The 21975-nt window shown below is 42.5% G+C and overlaps 2 protein-coding genes across 5 annotated transcripts in view; both read right to left on the reverse strand.

The window, feature by feature from the left end:
- Nucleotides 1–6764, reverse strand: part of LOC311132942 (insulin receptor substrate 1-B-like) — a 70709-nt gene extending 63945 nt beyond the window's left edge. For all 3 annotated transcript variants that reach the window (XM_084166334.1, XM_084166332.1, XM_084166333.1), the window contains exon 1: nucleotides 5934–6764. In XM_084166334.1, coding sequence (XP_084022460.1) covers nucleotides 5934–6282 — 349 coding nt within the window. In that variant the 5' untranslated portion in view covers nucleotides 6283–6764. The remainder of the gene's footprint in view (nucleotides 1–5933) is intronic.
- Nucleotides 6765–7813: 1049 nt separating this feature from the next.
- LOC311131797 (arf-GAP domain and FG repeat-containing protein 2-like) lies at nucleotides 7814–21608 on the reverse strand. 2 transcript variants are annotated; one of them, XM_084164926.1, is made up of 13 exons: nucleotides 21094–21608; nucleotides 18777–18870; nucleotides 17246–17361; nucleotides 16199–16340; nucleotides 15605–15722; nucleotides 15251–15355; nucleotides 14278–14508; nucleotides 12788–12860; nucleotides 12467–12510; nucleotides 12199–12291; nucleotides 9890–10009; nucleotides 9216–9286; nucleotides 7814–8917 (listed from the first exon to the last, which is right to left on the reverse strand). In XM_084164926.1, the coding sequence occupies exons 1-13, from the start codon at nucleotides 21258–21260 to the stop codon at nucleotides 8870–8872; spliced, it is 1422 nt and encodes a 473-aa protein (XP_084021052.1). In that variant the 5' UTR covers nucleotides 21261–21608; the 3' UTR covers nucleotides 7814–8869. The 2 variants fall into 2 exon arrangements, with proteins under 2 accessions (XP_084021052.1, XP_084021053.1); XM_084164927.1 differs by lacking the exon at nucleotides 14278–14508 and having other exon boundaries at nucleotides 7871–8917; nucleotides 21094–21340.
- Between the last annotated feature and the right edge of the window lie 367 nt (nucleotides 21609–21975).

The raw sequence follows: 21975 nt of genomic DNA on the forward strand, positions 1-21975 counted from the left end.
GCATCACTTGTGGATCTGTTAAATAAACACTCACCTTTGTTTCAACTTACCTTGTCCTGGTCTGCTTCTGGGTTCTGGCTTTGAAAACCGTGACAATGACAGGGTGTCTGCCTGCTTGGAAAAAAATCTACCGTGGATCTAACCGGTAAAAACATTGGCCTACTAAAAAGATTACAAGACAAAGTAAAAGAAGAAAGCCCTAACTCGAGGAATTGATATTTCTTCACTGTATTATTCATCAGGAAGCACTGTGTAAAAGTGTGTTAAAACTGGAAAATGTTGTCAAAGTGATTGTAAAACTTGCCATCTTTATACGGGCAAGGGGGCGTAACCATCGTCAGTTTATTCAGCTGTTTAATGACACAGAGGCAGAGCACCAGGACTTGTTGTACCATTCAAATGTGCGCTGTTGTCACAGAATCGTCTAGAATGTCATTGCATGCAGTAGTGTTAAGATCTCCCTTTACTGGAACTAAGGGGCCTAGCCCGAACCATGAAAAACAGCCCCAGACCATTATTCCTCCTCCACCAAACTTTACAGTTGGCACTATGCATTGGTGGAGGTAGCGTTCTCCTGGCATCCACCAAACCCAGATTAGTCCGTCGGACTACCAGATGGTGAAGCGGGATTCATCACTCCAGAGAACGCGTTTCCACTGCTCCAGAGTCCAATGGCGGCGAGCTTTACACCACTCCAGCTGACGCTTGGCATTGCGCATGGTGATCTTAAGCTTGCGTGCGGCTGCTCGGCCATGGAAAAACATTTCATTAAGCTCCCGACTAACAGTTATTGTGCTGACGTTGCTTCCAGAGGCAGTTTGGAACTCGGTAGTGAGTGTTGCAACCAAGGACAGACGATTCAGCATGTTCTGTGAGCTTGTGTGGCCTACCACTTCACGGCTGAGCCGTTGTTGCTCGTAGACATTTCCACTTCGCAATAACAGCACTTACAGTTGACCGGGGAAGCTCTAGCAGGGCAGAAATTTGACGAACTGACTTGTTGGAAAGGTGGCATCCTATGATGGTGCCACGTTGAAAGTCACTCAGCTCTTCAGTAAGGCCATTCTACTGTGTACGGAGATTGCATGGCTGTGTGCTCAATTTTATACACCCGTCAGCAATGGGTGTGGCTGAAATAGCCGAATCCACTAATTTGAAGGAGTGTCCACATACTTTTAGCCATATAGTGTATATGTCTTCTAAACTTCCATGTCTAGTTGCAGGGGGTTCGTTTGAATTTAGAAAATGCTCCCTTGTTCAATTAAATAAATGTTTTGCTCCATGAAGTAATTCTACAATGTGTATGCTGCCATCTTGTCTATTTCAAATATTCTTTCATTGATTGGGACAGGTGGGTGTCCACCAGTGGAGGCTCCTCAGAGGAGGAAGGGGAGGGCCATCCTCCTCAGTGAATTTCATCAAAATAAAATAGTGAAACTATATAAAACTATACCAAATATATTCACGTCATCAAATAATTGATTAAAACACTGTTTTGCAATGAAAGTCTACAGTATCCTCAACAGCACTCTGTAGGGTAGCACCATGGTGTAGCTACTTTCTGTCCTACTCTGGTTACATTGACTTCAACACAAAACCTAGGAGGCTCGTGGTTCTTACCCCCTTCCATAGACTTACAAAGTAATTATGACAACTTCTGGAAGACTTCCTCCAACCTATCAGAGATCTTGCAGTAAACTGACATGTGGTCCATCCAATCAAAGGATCAGTGCATAAAATCTTTGACTTAAAGAGAAAGAAAGAAAATAGTTGAACAGTTTTGAACAAATTAATTTCTTTAAAAATGAAGGAGAAGCAAGAGCAAGAGAGAGAGCTATATTTCATTGTATTTTTTTTCACTTTCACTTAGCTAGCGAATGCAGCTAGCTAGTTTAGTCTACTCAAACACCCGGCTCAAACAGAGAGGGATGATATGTTAGTTAGCTGGCTATGGACATCCAACACTGGACATCTTCCAAGTCAAAGTAAGCTTTTGGTTGTATTAATTTATTGCCACCGGGGCCCGCCGGTGTAACTGCTAAACTGCTTGCTGACTGTAAACTGTACTGCATGATTGTAGCGGGTTTACTAACGCGTTAGTTCTAGTCGCTATGTTGGTTATGACATTAGCTAATATGGTGACAAAGATGTAGGCTGTGTGTAGCGGTTAGCGGTTATGATATGAAGGTTTGGCTTAGAAAGGTTTTTTTCGCCTGGCCACAGACAGCTGATGTGTTGTGCACTGAAGTCCACAAGCGAAGGGAAAAGGTGAGAAGGGAGGGTGCGTAGATACGGGAACAACGATCAAAGGGATCATGCTGTTTGTATGTGGCTGCTATGAAAGTGAACTGTGTTTGCGTGTGATAAAGGGTGTATTCATTCCGCCGATTCTGTTGAAAAACGTTCTTAAACGGAAGGAAACGGGGAAAACATACCTGAATTTGTCCAATAGGAACTCTCATTTGCAACTGTTGGACTAATGATTACACCCTAGATCAGCTAGATGCAGGCAAGAGTGTGCAAGGCGGCATTGAATGTGTCAATGTCTGTCACCTTTATTACTCAAATTTCTCTTGAGCTGTGCACCTACAGTACGTTGTAAACTTTCATTCATAGGCTAGGTTGTAGCAACCTCATGATGGGTACAGGGAAAATTTGAGTATCATGTAGTTGCCTAAACTCATCAATGTTACATTGAGCTGGGTGAATGGCATATGAATGACAGTCATCCAATATGCTGTAATAGAAATAAGGCCATTCTCATTTTTTTTTTTTACATTTGTCCTCCTCCCAAATGGCACCGACCGCCACTGGTGTGCCGCATGTCATGATTACATCACCTGTCTCGATCTATGCATACACATTGTTGGATTACTTAATGGAGGAACATTCTATTTACATTTAGTAACAGAACATTTTCTAAATTCAACAAACAGCCTACAACTAGACATGTACACTACCGGTCAAAAGTTTTACAACACCTACTCATTCAAGGGTTTTCTTTATTTTTACAATTTTCTACATTGCAGAATAAAAGTGAAGACATCAAAACTATGAAATAACGCATATGGAATCATGTAGTAACCGAAAAAGTGTTAAACAAATCAAAATATATTTTATATTTGAGATTCTTCAAATAGCCACCCTTTGCCTTGATGACAGCTTTGCACACTCTTGGCATTCTCTCAACCAGCTTCATGAGGTAGTCACCTGGAATGCATTTCAATTAACAGGTGTGCCTTCTTAAAAGTTAATTTGTGGAATGTATTTCCTTCTTAATGCGTTTGAGCCAATCAGTTGTGTTGTGACAAGGTAGGGGGGGTATACAGAAGATAGCCCTATTTGGTAAAAGACCAAGCCATTTTATGGCAAGAACAGCTCAAATAAGCAAAGAGAAATGACAATCCATCATTACTTTAAGACATGAAGGTCAGTCAATACGGAACATTTCAAGAACTTTGAAAGTTTCTTCAAGTGCAGTCGCAAAACCCATCAAGCCCTATGATGAAACTGGCTCTCAAGAGGACCGCCACAGGAAAGGAAGACCCAGAGTTACCTCTGCTGCAGAGGATAAGTTAATTAGAGTTACCAGCCTCAGAAATTGCAGCCCAAATAAATGCTTCACAGAGTTCAATAACCGACACATTTCAACATCAACTGTTCAGAGGAGACTGCGCGAATCAGGTCTTCATTGTCGAATTGCTGCAAAGAAACCACTACTAATGGACACCAATAAGAAGAAGAGACTTGCTTGGGCCAAGAAACACAAGCAATGGACATTAGACTGGTGGAAATGTGTCCTTTGGTTTGCAGTCCAAATTGGAGATTGTTGGTTCCAACCGCTGTGTCTTTGTGAGACGCAGGGTGAACGGATGATCTCCGCATGTGTATTTCCCACCGTAAAGCATGGAGGAGGAGGTGTTATGGTTTGAGGGTGCTTTGCTGGTAACACTGTCTGTGATTTATTTAGAATTCAAGGCACACTTAACCAGCATGGCCATCACAGCATTCTGCAGCGATACGCCATCCCATCTGGTTTGGGCTTAGTGGGACTATCATTTGTTTTTCAACAGGACAATGACCCAACACACCTCCAGGCTGTTTAAGGGCGATTTTACCAAGAAGGAGAGTGATGGAGTGCTGCATCAGATGACCTGGCCTCCACAATCCCCAGACCTCAACCAAATTGAGATGGTTTGGGATGAGTCGGACGTCAGAGTGAAGGAAAAGCAGCCAACAAGTGATCAGCATATGTGGGAACTCCTTCATGACTGTTGGAAAAGCATTCCAGGTGAAGCTGGTTGAGAGAATGCCAAGCGTTTGCAAAGCTGTCATCAAGGTAAAGGGTGGCTATTTGAAGAATCTCAAATATAACATATATGTTGATTTGTTTAACACTTTTTTGGTTACTACATGATTCCATATGTGTTATTTCATAGTGAAGACATCAAAACTATTATTCAACAATGCAGAAAATAGTAAAAATAAAGAAAAACCCTTTAATGAGTAGGCGTTCTAAAACTTTTGACCGGTAGTGTATATTTAGAAGACATTGGTTGTCTTCCAAGACGGGAAGTTAAGGTAGGTTGAAAATTCTCTGTGCTATGCCAAATAGTACAGGGTTTTTTCTGGATCAAAAAGGGGCTTAGGTGGTGGGCGTGGCAGGGGGCGTGACAATGAACACAGTCAGCCTTCATGAGGTTACATATTAGAGACCTCATCTTGGCACTCTAGAGACATTTTAGAATTCTACAAATTTCTACATGGAGCTGAGATACATTTTTGCAGTTTTAAAGCTAATTTCCTGCAATTCTACACATTTTGCCATGCAGCAGAGAGACATTTTTGCAGTTTAAAGCAAATTTTCTGCGATTCTACATATTCTACCATGGAGCTGAGAGAAAAAATGTATGTTTTAAAGCTAGTTTCCTGCAATTCTATGCATTTTGCCATTGTTAATGCTGTGTTCTTTTGCTCAAACATAATAACAAAATGAATACTGCTAAATTAATTGTTTTGCGAATTTTTAAGTCTCCCCAACTGTCTAGCTTTTATTTTGGTGATTGTTAGTTCTCAAAGATTACGTTTTCATCCTGAAATTTTATTTTAAAAGTTTGGATTTAGGCGACCCGAAAAAACGCTTAGGCCCGCCCAAGGCTTACAATGGAAGAAAAACCCTGTAACTGCTAATGGAGCATCACATTAGCCTGTTACAATCTGCTAGCTAAACCTACTATTGATACAGGCAACATTTTAATGAAACGACTTGTTTTTCCCTTCTCTAAACCCTGTACAAACCACAAGCTCTTTGTCCATATCTGAACTTTTGAAGCAAGTAGACTATCTTTGGTGGTAATAAAAGTATGATCACGTAGCTATGTTCTCAGGGTGGTGTCAAGGATAAGTACACATGGTTACTTTGGAATATGAGATTTGCAGTTTTTGGTGTACATTGGTAAATATAATTATTATGCAAAGAAGTATGCACTGTAATTTTGCATAATATTTAAATTATGGTCCATAGGCAGCAATTCACATGAAGTACAGTAACCACACATTGTAATATGAATATATTTTGACACCACATAATTTGTTTAAGAGCATGCCTCAAAATATTATGATAAAATCGGGACCGACATTTGCAAACCTCGCTGCTGACATGCAATGTGAAATTACTCACGTTGAGAACCATATGCATACTTCTATATTCACATTTTTGGATGTCCTAAAAAAAAAAAAATACGAATAACAATGACCCATATTTTAAACGAGCACGTGTTGAATTTATAAGTTGCATTTGAGCAATTTTGCAGTGGGCTACATTGCCACGTTCAGATAATACTATGGCCACTTCGCTAACGCTAGGCAGCCATATAGAGCTCGGGTTGCAGTCAGAGCTCGCTGTAGTTTGCTAGCTATATATGTTTACTTACTTTTGCATTGCAGCTCCACCATGGCCTGATACCATTCGTTCTGGTCCGCCTCGTTTTCTGCCGCGATGGCAAAGCTCTCCGCCCGGGTGTACAGCACTATCATGTGCTTGTTCTTCGCATCAGCCCGCTTATTGATGTTGAAACACGTCTCCAGCACCAGGGCTTTCTTTGGGACGGGTGTCTTTCCGCGGAATTTCTTCTCGCTCTCGTAGTATTCGAGCCGGGCCGGGCCCCTCACCGAGGCCGTCCGGAGGACGAAGTATCGCCGGTGCATGGATTTCTGCTTGCGGAGGTAGCCGCTCTTTCGAATGTCCTCGTAGCTTTGCGGGTCGGGTGTTTGGCACTCCATTGCGTTCGAGTTATCTTGTTTTTCTCAACTACAACCTAAACTTCTATTCAATGACAGCAAAAATATTTTCGCAAGTTAGCTAGCTAGATAATTCAAACATCATTCAGTCGCGTTCCCCTCCCTCCCTTTAACACATGTATGCAAGGGAGAGAGGTCCTCTAGTCCAGTCCAGTCTTTTAAAATATAAACTAAATATTCCCTTTCCTTTCTCGTTGCAGTACTGTGCCTGCTACTACTATTTAGCTAGCTAGCTGAGTGCTTTAATCCATTTACTGTATAGCTTGGCAGCTGTGTACTGAATACTTCGCTGCAACTGCTGTCCTCTCCACTCCTGTCCCCTCTCTATGGCGTGGAGCTACTGTGAATGAAAAGCTGTCAGTCAACGCTTGTCTGTAGTGACAGAAGAGGGCGAGAGACAGTGTATACAGAGAAGGAAAGAGAGAGAGAACATTGAGTTCATGTGCGAACATAAATCGAATTTCATATGCCGTTTGGTTCTCATAAGAATGCCTATGCCAGTGTTCTTCAGCCAATATTGTGAAACTTCCAACGTTATTTTGAAGATCATATGATGTGCTGCACGATTGAACGATTGTGACATTTTATAACCAGAAATGTAACCCTCATCAAATTGCATCCCGATGATAGAACGAACCTCTGAGCACAATTGGCTTGATTTAACTTTTCAGTTTAACCCTGTAACAGCTGTTGGTGCGATCGATTTAATTGTAATGGGAAAAATTGACATTGTTTAGGCATAATTACATGATTCAATCAAGGTCATGTGCATTTAAGATTGTTAATTGTATTATTTTAGTTACACATAGTTTGTCATAACGAGCAGCCAAATGAGTAATCTTTATTTCCGTTATTACATTGTACAACGTGTACAAAACATTAAGAACACCTTCCTAATATTGAGTTGCACTTTCCCCTTTTGCCCTCAGAACAGCCTCAATTCGTCGGGGCATGGACTCTACAAAGTGTCGAAAGCGTTCCACAAGGATGCTGGACCATGTTGACGCCAATGTTTCCCACAGTTCTTTCAAGTTGGCTGGATGTCCTTTGGGTGGTGGACCATTCTTGATGAGCGTGAAAAGCCCAGTAGCGATGTAGTTCTTGACACACTCAAACCTACTAGCAAAGGCACTTAAATCTTTTGAATGCTCTAAATGGCACATACACAATCCATGTCTCAAGGCTTACACATCCTTCTTTAACCTGTATCCTCCCCTTCTTCTACACTGATTGAAGTGTAATTTAGCAAGTGACATCAATAAGGTATCAAAGCTTTCACCTGGTCAGTCCATGTCATGGAGCAGGTGTTCTTAATGTTTTGTACACTCAGTGTATATGCCACATCATGGACAAGGCTAGAAAACTATGCAACATACGCCGCCTGGTGGTTGAATTGACCTATTTCAAGTTGTTACTAGGGACGTTTTAAAATAGGCTACCCATAATTGACTGAAAGCCAAAGGAAGCAATCGATTACTTGGGTAAATATTTGATGATCCCAATTATGTTTGTTACAAATGATGTATTATGAAAGATTTTCCCTCAGACACACACACACTAGACACTGTTTAAAGAAGCAACAGATATTATTTAAATGTATGAACATGGACAATTATCATTATAAATACTTTCTCAATAGAACTCTTGCAAACAAAAGAAAGAGATCAATTTCACCTCCATATTTTCACCCAAAAGAACAAGAAACATTTGGTCCACTACAGGGAGAAATAACACCGTTTTTGTTTTGAAAATAGCTTTTACATTCAGTAGTATCTCCTCTTGTAGACCTCCAAGCGCATGCAGCCTGAGACTGAAACACAAATGATTTACACAGACAAAAACAACTGACATATAAAACAATACAAACGTGTTTTCCACATACACACACAGCACATGGAGGGAAAAGACAGGCTTGTCTGTAATGTCTTATCTACATGCATTAGGAGGATGTTGTGTTAAGGCTGCCATAACCATCACTAAGGAGAAAAAAATGCTTGCTCGTCATAATTTTTTGCTCTTGTCATCTTGTTCAGCTCTCATAGCCTTGAAGAGGGATATCTCTCAATTCTGTAACTTGATACACACTGACCAACTGACTGGACTGGCTAGTTTTGGGGAGTTTTTGAAGGCAGTTTTCAGAGGTGTCTCCAAAAAGCAAGCAGAATGTGATGATTTGGTGTACTGTTTTACGAATGGGACTATTTTTGCACAGACGCGGGACATGGGAGAAACAGCGAAGTGTGTGTGTGTGTGTCTTGGTGATGACACCCACAGAGCCCTGAGGTGGATTTTAATGTCACACAAACACCTTTGATATATGGTCACTCACAGACACACACACACACACTCAAAACACACACAGACACGCACTTGTACACATTATTTTAACGGATTAACATTACTGTACAGAGACTCCACACACACACACATAGAGGGGAGAGGAGCCTGCATGAACGTTTCCCCTCTCTCTCTGAAGGTCAAAATACTCTAGAGGCATGGAAATAGTTCACTGGTCTTCATGTGCCCAGGGGTGGGGTGGGTAATCGGGGGGTAGCCGGGGGCGCCGGTATCAGATGAAAGGGTTTCGCGACGTTCCTCTACCCGGGTAAACATTCCCCTGAGAGAGGGAGGGAGAGATGGAAAGAGAGAGAGAGAGAGAGAGAGAGAGGGAGGGAGGGAGAGATGGAAAGAGACAGGGAGGGAGTGGTTGAGGGAGAGATGGAAAGAGAGAGGGTGAGGGAGAGTTCCTGCTGTACATCTACTGCACCAAAAATGCCCTCCAATAACTTTTGAATTAAGCATTAGCATAACAATTAAGCAGCTAGCGGTCCAAATCCCCAACAAACTCTGTGCAAATCTATTGAAGTACACTCAATGCTCATGGTAGTGTTGCTATAGTGTGGTATGGTACTCACAGTGAATGGGTTCACTGACATTGGACGAGGAACTTTGGGTTGAGAGTCCGGTGCAGGGAAAGAGGCAAAACCTACAAATCCAACAACACCCCAAAATCAGAGATACATTAGGACCAAATATTAATACATTCAATACTAGTCTGACAAACATAGAACCACATTCAAACACATTGACAACATCCAGCATCCAACATGAAAGGGGGTTCTAACCTAGAAATATAATTACTAGAATAGACAACGCCCCTCAGACCATAGAAATTTCACTCATTCAAATTTCATGGGTTCTAACTCTATATTTGGGGGCTGAGTTGGTATTATGTAAGCATGGGAAAATATGCTGTGATCATCATTAGCTGTGATGTTGGCGCCTCCTTAGGGTTTGAGGAGACGGAGTTCATTTTGATCACAGGCCAAATCCCATACATAACAGATGACATGGCATGCTGCTGCAGCCCAGCCAAAGAACACATCCATGCAGCACTCCAGTGACTAACTGTTGTGTTTCTTGGCAAAGCATGTACTGTAATTTGTATATATAGAACACAAAATGGAAAATGCTATTTTTGCGTGCTCTTGTCCTGTGCGGTTGGAGACAATTCTCCAAATTATTTTGACGAGAATAGAATTGCATGACAATTAGAATGAGAATAGAATTATAGTCCACTTCTACTTGCCGTTGGCTTCCTGGTTGTTGGCATGCGTGTGTGGAAATGCATTCTGGGTAGCGGGAGTTGGGAAGGTGGTGGACGGGAGGAACACTGAGGTTGGAGAGCTGACGAACCCACTGGAGTCACCTGCATAGGGAAACACAACATAAGGGTGTTAAGTCACACACAGTAAATTGAATTATCTTGTGTCCTCCAATAAACCAAGAATCCATGGGCCCCAATTCTCCATTATAACTGTTTGTTAATGATTTCTAAACTACACTACCAGTCAAAAGTTTGGACAAACCTACTCATTCAAGGGTTTTTCTTTATTTTTACTATTTTTTACATTGTATAATAATAGTGAAGACATCGAAACTATGAAATAACACATATGGAAACATGTAGTAACCAAAAAAGTGTTAAACAAATCAAAATATATTTTATATTTGAGATTCTTCAAATAGCCACCCTTTGCCTTGATGACAGCTTTGCACACTCTTGGCATTCTCTCAACCAGCTTCATGAGGTAGTCACCTGGAATGCATTTCAATTAACAGCTGTGCCTTCTTAAAAGTTAATTTGTGGAATTTATTTCCTTCTTAATGCGTTTGAGCCAATCAGTTGTGTTGTGACAAGGTAGGGGTGGTATACAGAAGATAGCCCTATTTGGTAAAAGACTAAGTCCATATTATGGCAAGAACAGCTCAAATAAGCAAAGAGAAACGACAGTCCATCATTACTTTAAGACATGAAGGTCAGTCAATACGGAACATTTCAAGAACTTTGAATGTTTCTTCCAAGTGCAGTCGCAAAAACCATCAAGCACTATGATGAAACTGGCTCTCATGAGGACCACCACAGGAATGGAAGACCCAGAGTTACCTCTGCTACAGAGGATATGTTCATTAGAGTTACCAGCCTCAGAAATTGCAGCCCAAATAAATGATTCACAGAGTTCAAGTCACAGACACATCTCAACATCAACTGTTCATGTTCAGAGGGGACTGTGTGAATCAGGCCTTCATGGTTGAATTGCAGCAAAGAAACCACTACTAAAGGACACCAATAAGAAGAAGAGATATGCTTGGGCCAAGAAACACGTGCAATGGACATTAGACCGGTGGAAATGTGTCCTTTGGTCTGGAGTCCAAATTGGAGATTTCTGGTTCCAACCGCCGTGTTTTGTGAGACGCGGTGTGGGTGAACGGATGATCTCCGCATGTGTAGTTCCACCGTAAAGCATGGAGGAAGAGGTGTTATGGTGTGGGGGTGCTTTGCTGGTGACACTGTCTGTGATTTCTTTAAAATTCAAGGCACATTTTACCAGCATGGCTACCACAGCATTCTGCATCAATACGTCTTCCCATCTGGTTTGGGCTTAGTGGGACTATCATTTGTTTTTCAACAGGACAATTACATTTACATTTTTGTCATTTAGCAGACGCTCTTATCCAGAGCGACTTACAGTTAGTGAATACCTTTTTTTTATTTATTTTTTTATACTGGCCCCCCATGGAAATCGAACCCACAACCCTGGCGTTGCAAACGCCATGCTCTATCAACAGAGCTACATCCCTGCCGGCCATTCCCTCCCCTACCCTGGACGACGCTGGGCCAATTGTGCGCCGCCCATGAGTCTCCCGGTCGCGGCCGGCTGCGACAGAGCCTTGATTCGAACCAGGATCTCTAGTGGCACAGTTAGCACTGCGATGCAGTGCCTTAGACCACTGCGCCACTCAGGAGCGATGACCCAACACACCTCCAGGCTGTGTAAGGGCTATTTTACCAAGAAGGAGAGTGATGGAGTGCTGCATCAGATGACCTGGCCTCCACAATCCCCCGACCTCAACCCAATTGAGATGGTTTGGGATGAGTCGGACGGCAGCCAACAAGTGCTCAGCATATGTGGGAACACCTTCAAGACTGTTGGAAAAGCATTCCAGGTGAAGCTGGTTGAGAGAATGCCAAGTGTGTGCAAAGCTGTCATCAAGGCAAAGGGTGGCTATTTGAAGAATCTCAAATATAACATATATTATGATTTGTTTATCACTTTTTTGGTTACTACATGACTTCATATGTGTTATTTAATAGTGTTGATGTCTTCCCTATTATTCTACAATGTAGAAAATAGTAAAAATTAAGAAAAACCCTTGAATGAGTAGGTGTGTCCAAACTTTTGACTGATACTGTACATACACTATTAACTAATGAAGACTGTCTATAAACTACTTATATACAGTTTACCCCTTAAGGGGTACCTTCATGTAAAGTGTTACTGGACATTCTTGACCTTTCCCCCAGGCTGAATAAGCAGTGCTCTGCTGGCAGCTTACCTCCTGAGGTGGAGCTGTTGAAGGGGTTACTGGGGGATAGGGCAGGCTGCTGCTGCTGAGAGCTGGAACTGGAGCTGAACGGGTTGGGGAAGTCTGAGACATGGAGGTAGGAGACAGAGAGAAAGAGGAAGAGAGCGAGACAAGGAGAGCGAGAGCGACAGAGACAGAGATAGAGACAATAGTTAATGGATATGTTCAAGCCTTTCAAAGTCTTTAATGAAATATATACACCTGCATGATTGATTAATATTTTTGTAACACTGCCTACTTGCAAATGTTTGGGATCCCGACACGGCATCCACACCTGGAGAGCTGAAGAAAGAAGGAAAAGAAGAGAGGAAGGAAGGAAGGACCAACTATATATTATTACATTCATGAACATTAACAAAAACAAGTCCATTTAATATTGCAGTTGCCTCCAGCTATGGTGTGAGACTGTCATGAATTAGTAAACCAAGGGCATGCAGATATCCTGAGCAATTAAAACAATGTATTTGTACCGGGACTGGTGCACTTTAACACAGTCGACACTTCTTCGATGCATTAAATAGGAATGTTAAGTGTATTTGCTTGACATTGCATTCATTACCTGGCAGGAGTGGAACTGGAGGACAGGCGGTTCCCAAATAGGGTGCTATACTGGGGTAGTCCACCGGGGGGTGCTGAAAACACACATTCAAATAAATAGACAGACCATAGACGGGTTGGTTGTTTAGGCTAAACAAAACCGACACGTGCGCAACTATGGGGCAAAACAGACAGGGTTGGCTTAGATTGTTGACAACATGTAAACTATATTTTGTCTCCAAATGTTTATTGAAAACATAAATACATTTGCACAATGAGCACTTGTTATCCCTCAACTACATCATTACAGTTGTTGGTTAACTGGCTAGCGAATTTTTGCCATATTAGCATAGAAAGGAAGCTCTGACGAAGGCCTTGAGGCCGATACGTAAAGCTTATTAAAGAGCAGTGATTATTCAACTGTTACAATGCACCTGCAACAAAGATAGCTCAGATGTGCGAGTGCCTTTTGAATTTTTCGCCATATTAGCAAAGGCATGACATGAGTCAAAACACCTCAAAACAAGACATGGTATCAATAAAAAGCTACAACGAGCTGAAACAAGCCACCTATGATTCCCCACATGGATGCTTCTTGTCATTGTTGCTAGCTATCAGACCGCTCAGAATCATAACACCATACGGCCTTCTGCCTCATCAATGCATGTGCATAATTTTCGTAACGTTGTCAGCCAACCCGTCTATAAGCAGAGGGCTCAGCTGGGGGCTGATTTGAGAGATCAAGTGTAATTGATTTGATTTGATTTGACATAGGGTGCACATTTTCCACTCTCAGTGTGTGATTGGTCAAGGTGTAACTGTATTGACTGTGCTCAGGGTAAAAAACATGCTTATAGTTCAAGGCTATATGAATCAAAAGAAACTACACATAAATCAACCTACAGTATATGATTGCCTGGGTGAGAGATAGTAAGTATTGAATCATGGGAATAAAACAATGCTATATGTTCAAACATGCCTAAGGCATTGTTCCAGCACATTTATGTTATCATTAGTTAAGTTAGCAGTTAGTAGCATTGCTAAATCAAAACTGGAACATATTTCCTCGGTTGTTCTGTAACAACCCAACGGTGTAGTATTGAGAGCAGAAAACACAATGGGGATAATTCACTTGGTAAAACCTTGGCATTTAGAGTAAGGGCATTATGCATTGTAGCTGACAATAACCTCTCTCTCTCTCACACACACACACTCACACAAAGCTATGTCTTACTATACTTGTGAGGACTTTTTGGGGACCAACAATTGATTCCAATTCAAAATCCTATTTTCCCTAACCCCTAAACCCAACCCTAACTCCTAACCCCTAAACCTAACCCTAAGCCTAAAATATACTTTTTTGTTTAGTGAGGACCAGCAAAATGTCCTCACTTCTCCAAATGTTTGTTGGTGTACTATTCTTGTGAGGACTTCTGGTACTCACAAGTATAGTAAAATGTGTACACACACACCCACCCTCTCCCACCCCCCACACACTCCTTCTACCCTTACCTGTAGGTCCTGGTCCAGGCGACATGTCAGAGAAGACACTGTTTAGTTGGGACAGGGCAGCGTAGCGGTCTTGGTGGTTTGTGTGTGTGTTTGGGCCGGGGGCTGGGGCTGGGGGGGTGATGCTGAGGGCACTGTGACTGTGCTGCTGGCTGAGCCCTCCAAAATCCACACTCAGAGACTTAGGGAAGGCCCTGAAGGGGGCTAAGCCCCCCGAGGAGGACACTATACGACCTGAGAAGACCAAACAAAGATGGCCGAGATAAGGAAGGCTGGGGGTGTGTCCGAGATGGCACCCTATTCCCTATATAGTGCACTGCATTTGACCAAGGCCCGCAAAGTAGTGCAATACATAGGTAATAGGGTGCTATTTCAGACGCAGCCCATGCATGTTTTTCCTGACCATGTGACTTGACCAGGCAATAGCCTCAATGGATTATTGAGGCTATATTTGCCATCTTGGTCTGGTGAGGCTATTGCCTGGTCAAGTCACATGGTCAGGAAAAACATGCATGGGCTGCACAAACGTTTAGCATGCTACATGTATTAGCAGCCAGCAGGAGTTGAATGTGTTCCTAGACAGAATCATAGCATACTTCTGAGCTGTGAAATACCATTGGGCCCCTGTTGAAAGGAGCATTGTCCACTCTCTAAAAATCTCTCTCTCTCTCTCTCTCTCTCTCTCTCTCTCTCTCTCTCTCTCTCTCTCTCTCTCTCTCTCTCTCTCTCTCTCTCTCTCTCTCTCTCTCTCTCTCTCTCTCTCTCTCTCTCTCTCTCTCTCTCTCTCTCTCTCTCTCTCTCTCTCTCTCTCTCTCCGATCGGGGACTGAAGGGAGAAATTGACTAATCAGAAGTAATAGCAGAAGAGTACAGGAAGTACCTAGAGTGAAGTTCTTATTGAAAGTGCTACTGGCTAAGGAGGTAAAAGTAGAGAGAGAGAAAATGAGAGATATGTAGGTAGAGGGTGTGGTCTTTACCTGAGGGTCGAGGGAGTGCAGGAAAGGAGGGGGCGTGGCTCTGGGGTCCCATCGCTGAAGACAGAGAGCCTGGACGTTGTCTCTCTATACCTCTCAGTAGAGACTCTGAGAGAGAGAGAGCGACAGACAGAGAGAGAGAGAGAGAGAGAGCGACAGACAGAGCGAGAGCGAGAGAGAGAGGGAGACAGACAGAGAGAGAGTGGGAGAGAACAGTAGAGAGAAGGACAGAGAGAGAAAGAGTGAGGAACAGATATAACGATAGAGAGGTGGAAAGAGAAAGAAACAACAGGGTCAAATCATGTTGCCTCAGGTTCCATTATTCATAGTATCAAAAAAGAAGGTGAACAGTTCTACCTTTCATAGGGGGGTCTCTAAAGCTCTGGGAGCGTGAGGGAGCACGGGCGGTAAACACTTCCGCCTTCATGTCCGCAGGGGAGATAGCGGGGACTCTTGACGAGAGCTGGGACTGGGACTGGAGGAGAGGGGAGACGGGGGGGGGGGGACCACACAGTGGGTGGGTGTATTTTTCCTCTGTGTTACGTTATCCTCATTTAACCCTTCATCTATTATTCACCCCTTTATTTTTGATGTGAAGATGACCTGGAGTGGGTTATTTCTTTGGTCATCCGCCTCTGTCTCTCTGTGTCATTGGATCTCTATTGGTACAGTATTCAGTATTCTGGTACAGTATTCAGTATTCTGGTGCAGTATTCACCTATCTCTAACTCTATTACGCTTCTCCACAGTAACACCACTCCCTCCACTTCTTTTTCTCTCTCTCTCTCCTCTTTCTCTCTCTCTCACTCTCTCTCCACTTGCTCTCTCTCTCCCCCTCCCTCCCCCCCTCCCTCCCTCTTCACTTTCCCTTTCAATTTAATTTAATAAAGCTTTATATACATGAAATACACCTCTGCCTCTCTCATCTATTGGAGGAGTTATGTATCTCACCAGTGTGCGTCTGGCCGAGGGGAGCATGGTGTGGGATGGGGCCTGGGCGGGCGGGGGGCCGTGAGAGGAGGGTAAAGCCTGCACCCCCGGCGGGCTCCAGGGTCCCTCCACCTCCCTCCGGCACTTGTTCTTCGAAAAATGCCTGAAGAATAGTTCAATGTTGCTGTGAGTACATTTGAAGAAGAGATTTTATCTCAATGAGACTAAACTAAACTAAGAACGAAAAAATAATTTTCCCACTGTAAGTAAATGCATTGTGCTACAAAATAATTTGAGTGGACATTCAACATATTCAACTCAATGTGTACAACTTTGATCGGATGTGTTCGGATGAGTTCGAAGTACAGTGCTATGAAAAAGTATTTGCCCCCTTTCTAATTTTCTCTACTTTTCATATTTGTGATACTGAATGTTATCAGATCTTCAACCAAAACCTAATATTAGATAAAGGGAACATAAGTGAACAAATAACACAACAATTACATATTTATTTCATTTATTTCATAAACAAAGTTATGCAACACCCAATTCCCCTGTGTGAAAAAGTAATTGCCCCCTTACACTCAATAACTGGTTGTGCCACCTTTAGCTGCAATGACTCCAACCAAATGCTTCCTGTAGTTGTTGATCAGTCTCTCACGTCGCTGTGGAGGAATTTTGGCCCACTCTTCCATGCAGAACTGTTTTAACTCAGTGACGTGTGGGTTTTCAAGCATGAACCGTTCGTTTCAAATCGCAGCTAGGTCATGCAGCAAGACAATGATCCAAAACACACAATCAAGTTTACATGAAAATAGCTAAAAAGCAACAAATTGGAAGTTTTGGAATGGCCTAGTCAAAGTCCAGACCTAATCCCAATTGAGATGTTGTGGCAGGACTTGAAACGAGCAGTTCATGCTTGAAAACCCACACGTCACTGAGTTAAAGCAGTTCTGCATGGAAGAGTGGGCCAAAATTCCTCCACAGCGACGTAGGGTTCACATACTTTCAAGCAGCACTGTAGATATCTTTATGGAGATATGATGATATCTTTATTGATTTCCTCACCATTTCTTTTTCTCGTATTTGTCCTGGAGGAACTCCTTGAGTTTCTGGGAGTCCCTTGTATCGAAGCATCCATCTGTCTTTGGCTCAAAGACACACAGCCAAGTCCTCCTCCCCACCTACACACATACACACACACGTACACACATGTGCAGAGCCGCAGACGCACGTACGGGTGCACACACAAACACACAAATAATGATGCAGAACATCAACAATAGACACCACATACACACACACGTGGACGCACACACACACACACAGTCTTGTACAACTAACCTTGTTGGGACACACAATTCAGTCCCATTCAAAATCCTATTTACCCTAACCCCTAACCCTAAACCCAACCCTAAGCTTAACCCGAAAACCTAACGTTAACCCTAAACCTAATCCTAGCTCCTAACCCTAACCCTAAACCTAATTCTAACCTTAACCCTAAACCCCCTAGCATTAGCGTTTGACCTTGTGGGGACCAACAAAATGTTCCCGATTGGCCAAATTGTGTTAGTTTACTATTCTTGTGTGGACTGCTGGTCCCCACAAGTATAGTTAAACATGTACACACACACACACACACACACACACACACCAAAATAATGATGTAGAAACTGAACAGTAGACACCTCTGCCTACTGACACATTAGTTAACATGCTAGAGTCACTTGCTCTGATCGACACTACTGTAGCTCACTGACTAATTATGAATCACCAACATCAAAACATTGATCTAACCAAATCTGACTACCCAGACTTTTCTACCTGATATCTGCATCAGTGCAATGAATCAGACACTCATGCACGCACGCACGCACAGACTAGTTTCTAACTAAATGGTATCATTGTGTGCAACTGTAAAGTTTGATCCCTTTCACTGCAGACACTCTCTCAGCTCACACACACACACACATTCTCTCTCTCACACACACACACACACACAGTGATGAGGTGGTTTGGGTGTACAGTAACTGCGATGTTCGATCTGATTCACTGCACAAAATGGGCAGAGCACCTACATTCCTCCAGAAACAGCCTGTAACCACCAAACAGTGCTACACTCTATTGGTCTGACTGGTAAAAGACAGGGAAGCATAAAGCATCCTCTTCTATCTCATAAAGATGGATGAGATTTTATCTGGACCTTATATAGTCTAGTTCACATAAAAAAAATGATTCCTTAGACAGAGATGGATGAATCTATCTCATGTGGCCTCAATCCCTCTCCTGGTGGCCTCGGCTCAATAATGTACATTTATCATTTATGATATCTATTTATAATACCTATATAATCTATTCTTGCTCTATTCATCCTGGGACATGAAACATGTATATATTTAATACTGAGTCCAAGTATGCGTCACAATTGTGTTTTGTTCACCTTTTCCTGCTGTTGAAATATTGAAGTATCCAGCTGAGCATTGAGCATTATGCCCAGAATTGAAATGAGGTGGGTGAAATATAGGTGTAATACTGTTAAGTCCCGCCCACAAGCCCACCTGACTCTGTCGATAATGGAGGCAGCCTGCCTGTCACTCACCTCATTGCCATGGTTTTGCAGAAACTCCACTTCCTGTTGGGAGAAGGTTGTCATGGAGATAGACTTGACTCTGTGGGGAGGGTTGAGTCCTCTCCTGAGAGAAGAGAGAGATTGGAAAAAGAGAAACCGATAAAAGAGATATGTAAGATATGTGAAAGGGGGCACTCCACATTCATAACAACATAAATCACTAAAGATGAACACTTGTGATACTGCATTTAAAAGAGGAAAGGGCAGTAGAGGGTATTTAAATTGTTCAAAAAATGGATGCAATGACAGGTGACTGTGAGAAAAAGTTAAAATAGATTGTTACAGTGAAAATGGTCATAGTGCAAATGTATCCAGTGTAGAGAAGGCTTACACAACAGGACATAATATTGTGTTCATTCACTGTGCAAATGGTATCTTTAGGCTATTCTTCTGTAATCATGACAGGCTGTTCTTTGGAGTGAGACAGCATGTGCAAGACTCTAAACCTATGCTGAAATCTCACCACTGCGAATTAGTGAAACCTTGCGAAATGTCCCACAGCCACAGCCTATAATCTGTTGGGGACCTGAGCTATGGTCTGCATGCAGAATACAATACATGAGCCTGAAGAGAATGCCAAACCTGGTGCAATGCCGAAATGAAACGTAACACGAGCACGACTACGGGCATGCCTGAAAATGATAAAGTAGTCTGATTAACTGTAGCATAGGACACCAAGGGGAGGAAGAGACACCACATAGATTAATACAGGGCGCGTCACAGTTTCAGTTTCTTGTCAATACTCAAATGTAACAGCAGCATCCTAAAATATAATCTGCAGATGCAACATACTGGTTAATCATTATCTGCATGCACAGCCTGGTCTCATAGACTTGACGTAACATAGTAATCAAATCAAATTTAATTGGTCGCATACACATATTTAGCAGATGTTATCGCGGGTGTAGCGAAATGCTTATGTTCCTAGCTCCAACAGTGCAGTAATACCTGACAATATAAAACAATACAACCAAATCCAAAAAATCTAAAGAAAGATATTAAGAGATATATAAATATTAGAATGAGCAATGTCCGGATAAAACAGTGTGTAAACATTATTAAAGTGACCAGTGGTAAATTACTATGTACATAGGGCAACAGTCTCTAAGGTGCAGGGTTGAGCCGGCTAGTAACAGTGACTAAAGTTCAGGGCAGGGTACTGGGCCGGCAAGTGGTGACTGTTTAATAGTCTGATGGCCTGGAGATAGAAGCTGTTTTTCAGTCTCAGTCCCAGATTTGATGCACCTGTACTATCTCCGCATTCTAAATGGTAGCGGAGTGAACAGGCCGTGGCTCGGATGGCTGAGGTCCTTGATGATCTTCTTGGCCTTCCTGTGACACCGGGTGCTGTAGATGTCCTGGAGGGCAGTCAGTGCGCCCCCGGTGACACTCAAATTATGTTACGTTTGGTATGGTTACATAAGACAGAAGGTTACTTAAGGAAAAAAATTAAGTAGGGTGATTGGTCGAGTGGTGGATGGGTGGGCGTATACAGGGAACTTCTAGCAACCCAAAGGTTGCGTGTTGAAATCTCATCACGGCCAACTTTAGCATTTTATCTAATTAGCAGCTTTGCAACTACTTACTACTTTTTAGCTAATTTGTAACTACTTAACATGTTAGCTAACCCTTCCACTATCCCTATCCCTAACTCCTAACCCTTTAACTTAACTCCTAACCCTACCCTTAACTCCTAACCCTAACCTTAACTCCTAACCCTAACCTTAACTCCTAACCCTAACCTTAAACTCCTAACCCTAACCTTAACTCCTAATCCAGCATTTCCCAAACTCGGTCCTCCAAGGAGTGCATGTTTTGGTTTTTGCCCTAACACTACACAGCTTGATGATTAGTTGATTATTTGAATAATCTGTGTAGTGCTAGGGAAAAAACCAAAACATGCACCGAGTTTGGGAAAACCTGCCCTAAACCCTAGCCTAGCTAGCCTAGCTAACGTTAGCAGCCTAGTTAACATTAGCGTTAGCCATCTAGCCATATCATTTGTTTTGCAATTTGGTAACATATTGTACGAATTGCAATTCGTAACATATTGTATGAATTGCAATTCGTAACCTATCATACGAAATGGATAATGGATATCCACAAATGAATACATTCCATACTAATTGGAGAGTCCCGGATTTACATTTACTATGTTACGTCTACCCCTGAGTCCAGGTTGGCATGAAATGGGCTTAGTTTTGTAGTTTTATTATAATTGTAGGCATATGTAGCCTAATAGCCTATGCGCAATATGCATGTTATAGAAAAAGCTATCCATACTTACAGCATTCCAGAGCACGACGTGCATACGAAGCAGCCCACGGTGATATCAATGTAAGTCACCCCGGGTTGACTGCACTCGAAGCAGTGTTTGTTTACTCCAGCCTGGGCCAACTCCCGGACCTTGCGGGCGCATATCTCTTGGTTGTCCCGATGTTTTCGGTTCGACATATTGCTGTCTCGGTCCGCTCTCACCGCCTTTGGTCTGGCACAGACGACAGGCTCGTAGTGGTGAGCCGCTTACCACTGGCCCTCCGCTATCCTCCCTGATTTCTCCCTTCGTTTACAGTATATATTACTCACGCCCGCATTATTTATACAGCTCGCTTTAACGTGATTTGAGACAGATATTACATGCCTGCGTCAGGCTGTGTCGTGTCTTTAGCAGAAGAAGTCAGAGGAGATCTTGTCATACTGTCAAAGAGTTTTACTAGGTCGTTATTTATTTATTCATTGCTGCATTATCCTCTTCGGCAGTGGAGAAAGAAATCTGTCTCGCTCTAAATATCTCTCTCCTCTGCTTCGCTCTCTGCTCGCCATACGAAGACGCGTCGCATTGGAATGGTGACAGATTTTTGGAACCCAGCTTGCCAGCTAAGGCAAGGACAGAGGCTCACACATAGCATAGATCGATAAATAAAACAACCTACACAAATAAACCAACAGAGAAGAGAAAAAATAAACCATTATAATTATTACATTCTATTCTATATGACTATGCTGAAACATATTTATTCAGATTATTTTATGAGAGTTGTCTGATGTAAGTTTATTTTAATAGTAACAGCAACACACATGTAATGCCTGTCATGGGGAGACTCTATCACGCCCATTGCATTATGACGTCCGAAATGAAAAAGTATTGTTTTATCTGTCTTGAGTTTGT

This window comes from Coregonus lavaretus (genome assembly GCF_964263955.1).
Source record: "Coregonus lavaretus genome assembly, chromosome: 7".
NCBI classification, from domain to species: domain Eukaryota; kingdom Metazoa; phylum Chordata; class Actinopteri; order Salmoniformes; family Salmonidae; genus Coregonus; species Coregonus lavaretus.

Coding starts and splice junctions, on each gene's coding strand:
- LOC311131797 (XM_084164926.1), bottom strand. CDS start 21,260: ATGTCGAACCGAAAACATCGGGACAACCAAGAGATATGCGCCCGCAAG. Junction 12,292..12,466: donor GGGATCCCAAACATTTGCAA/GTAGGCAGTGTT, acceptor TCCATGTCTCAG/ACTTCCCCAACCCGTTCAGC. Junction 9,287..9,889: donor CAACAACCAGGAAGCCAACG/GCAAGTAGAAGT, acceptor TTGGATTTGTAG/GTTTTGCCTCTTTCCCTGCA.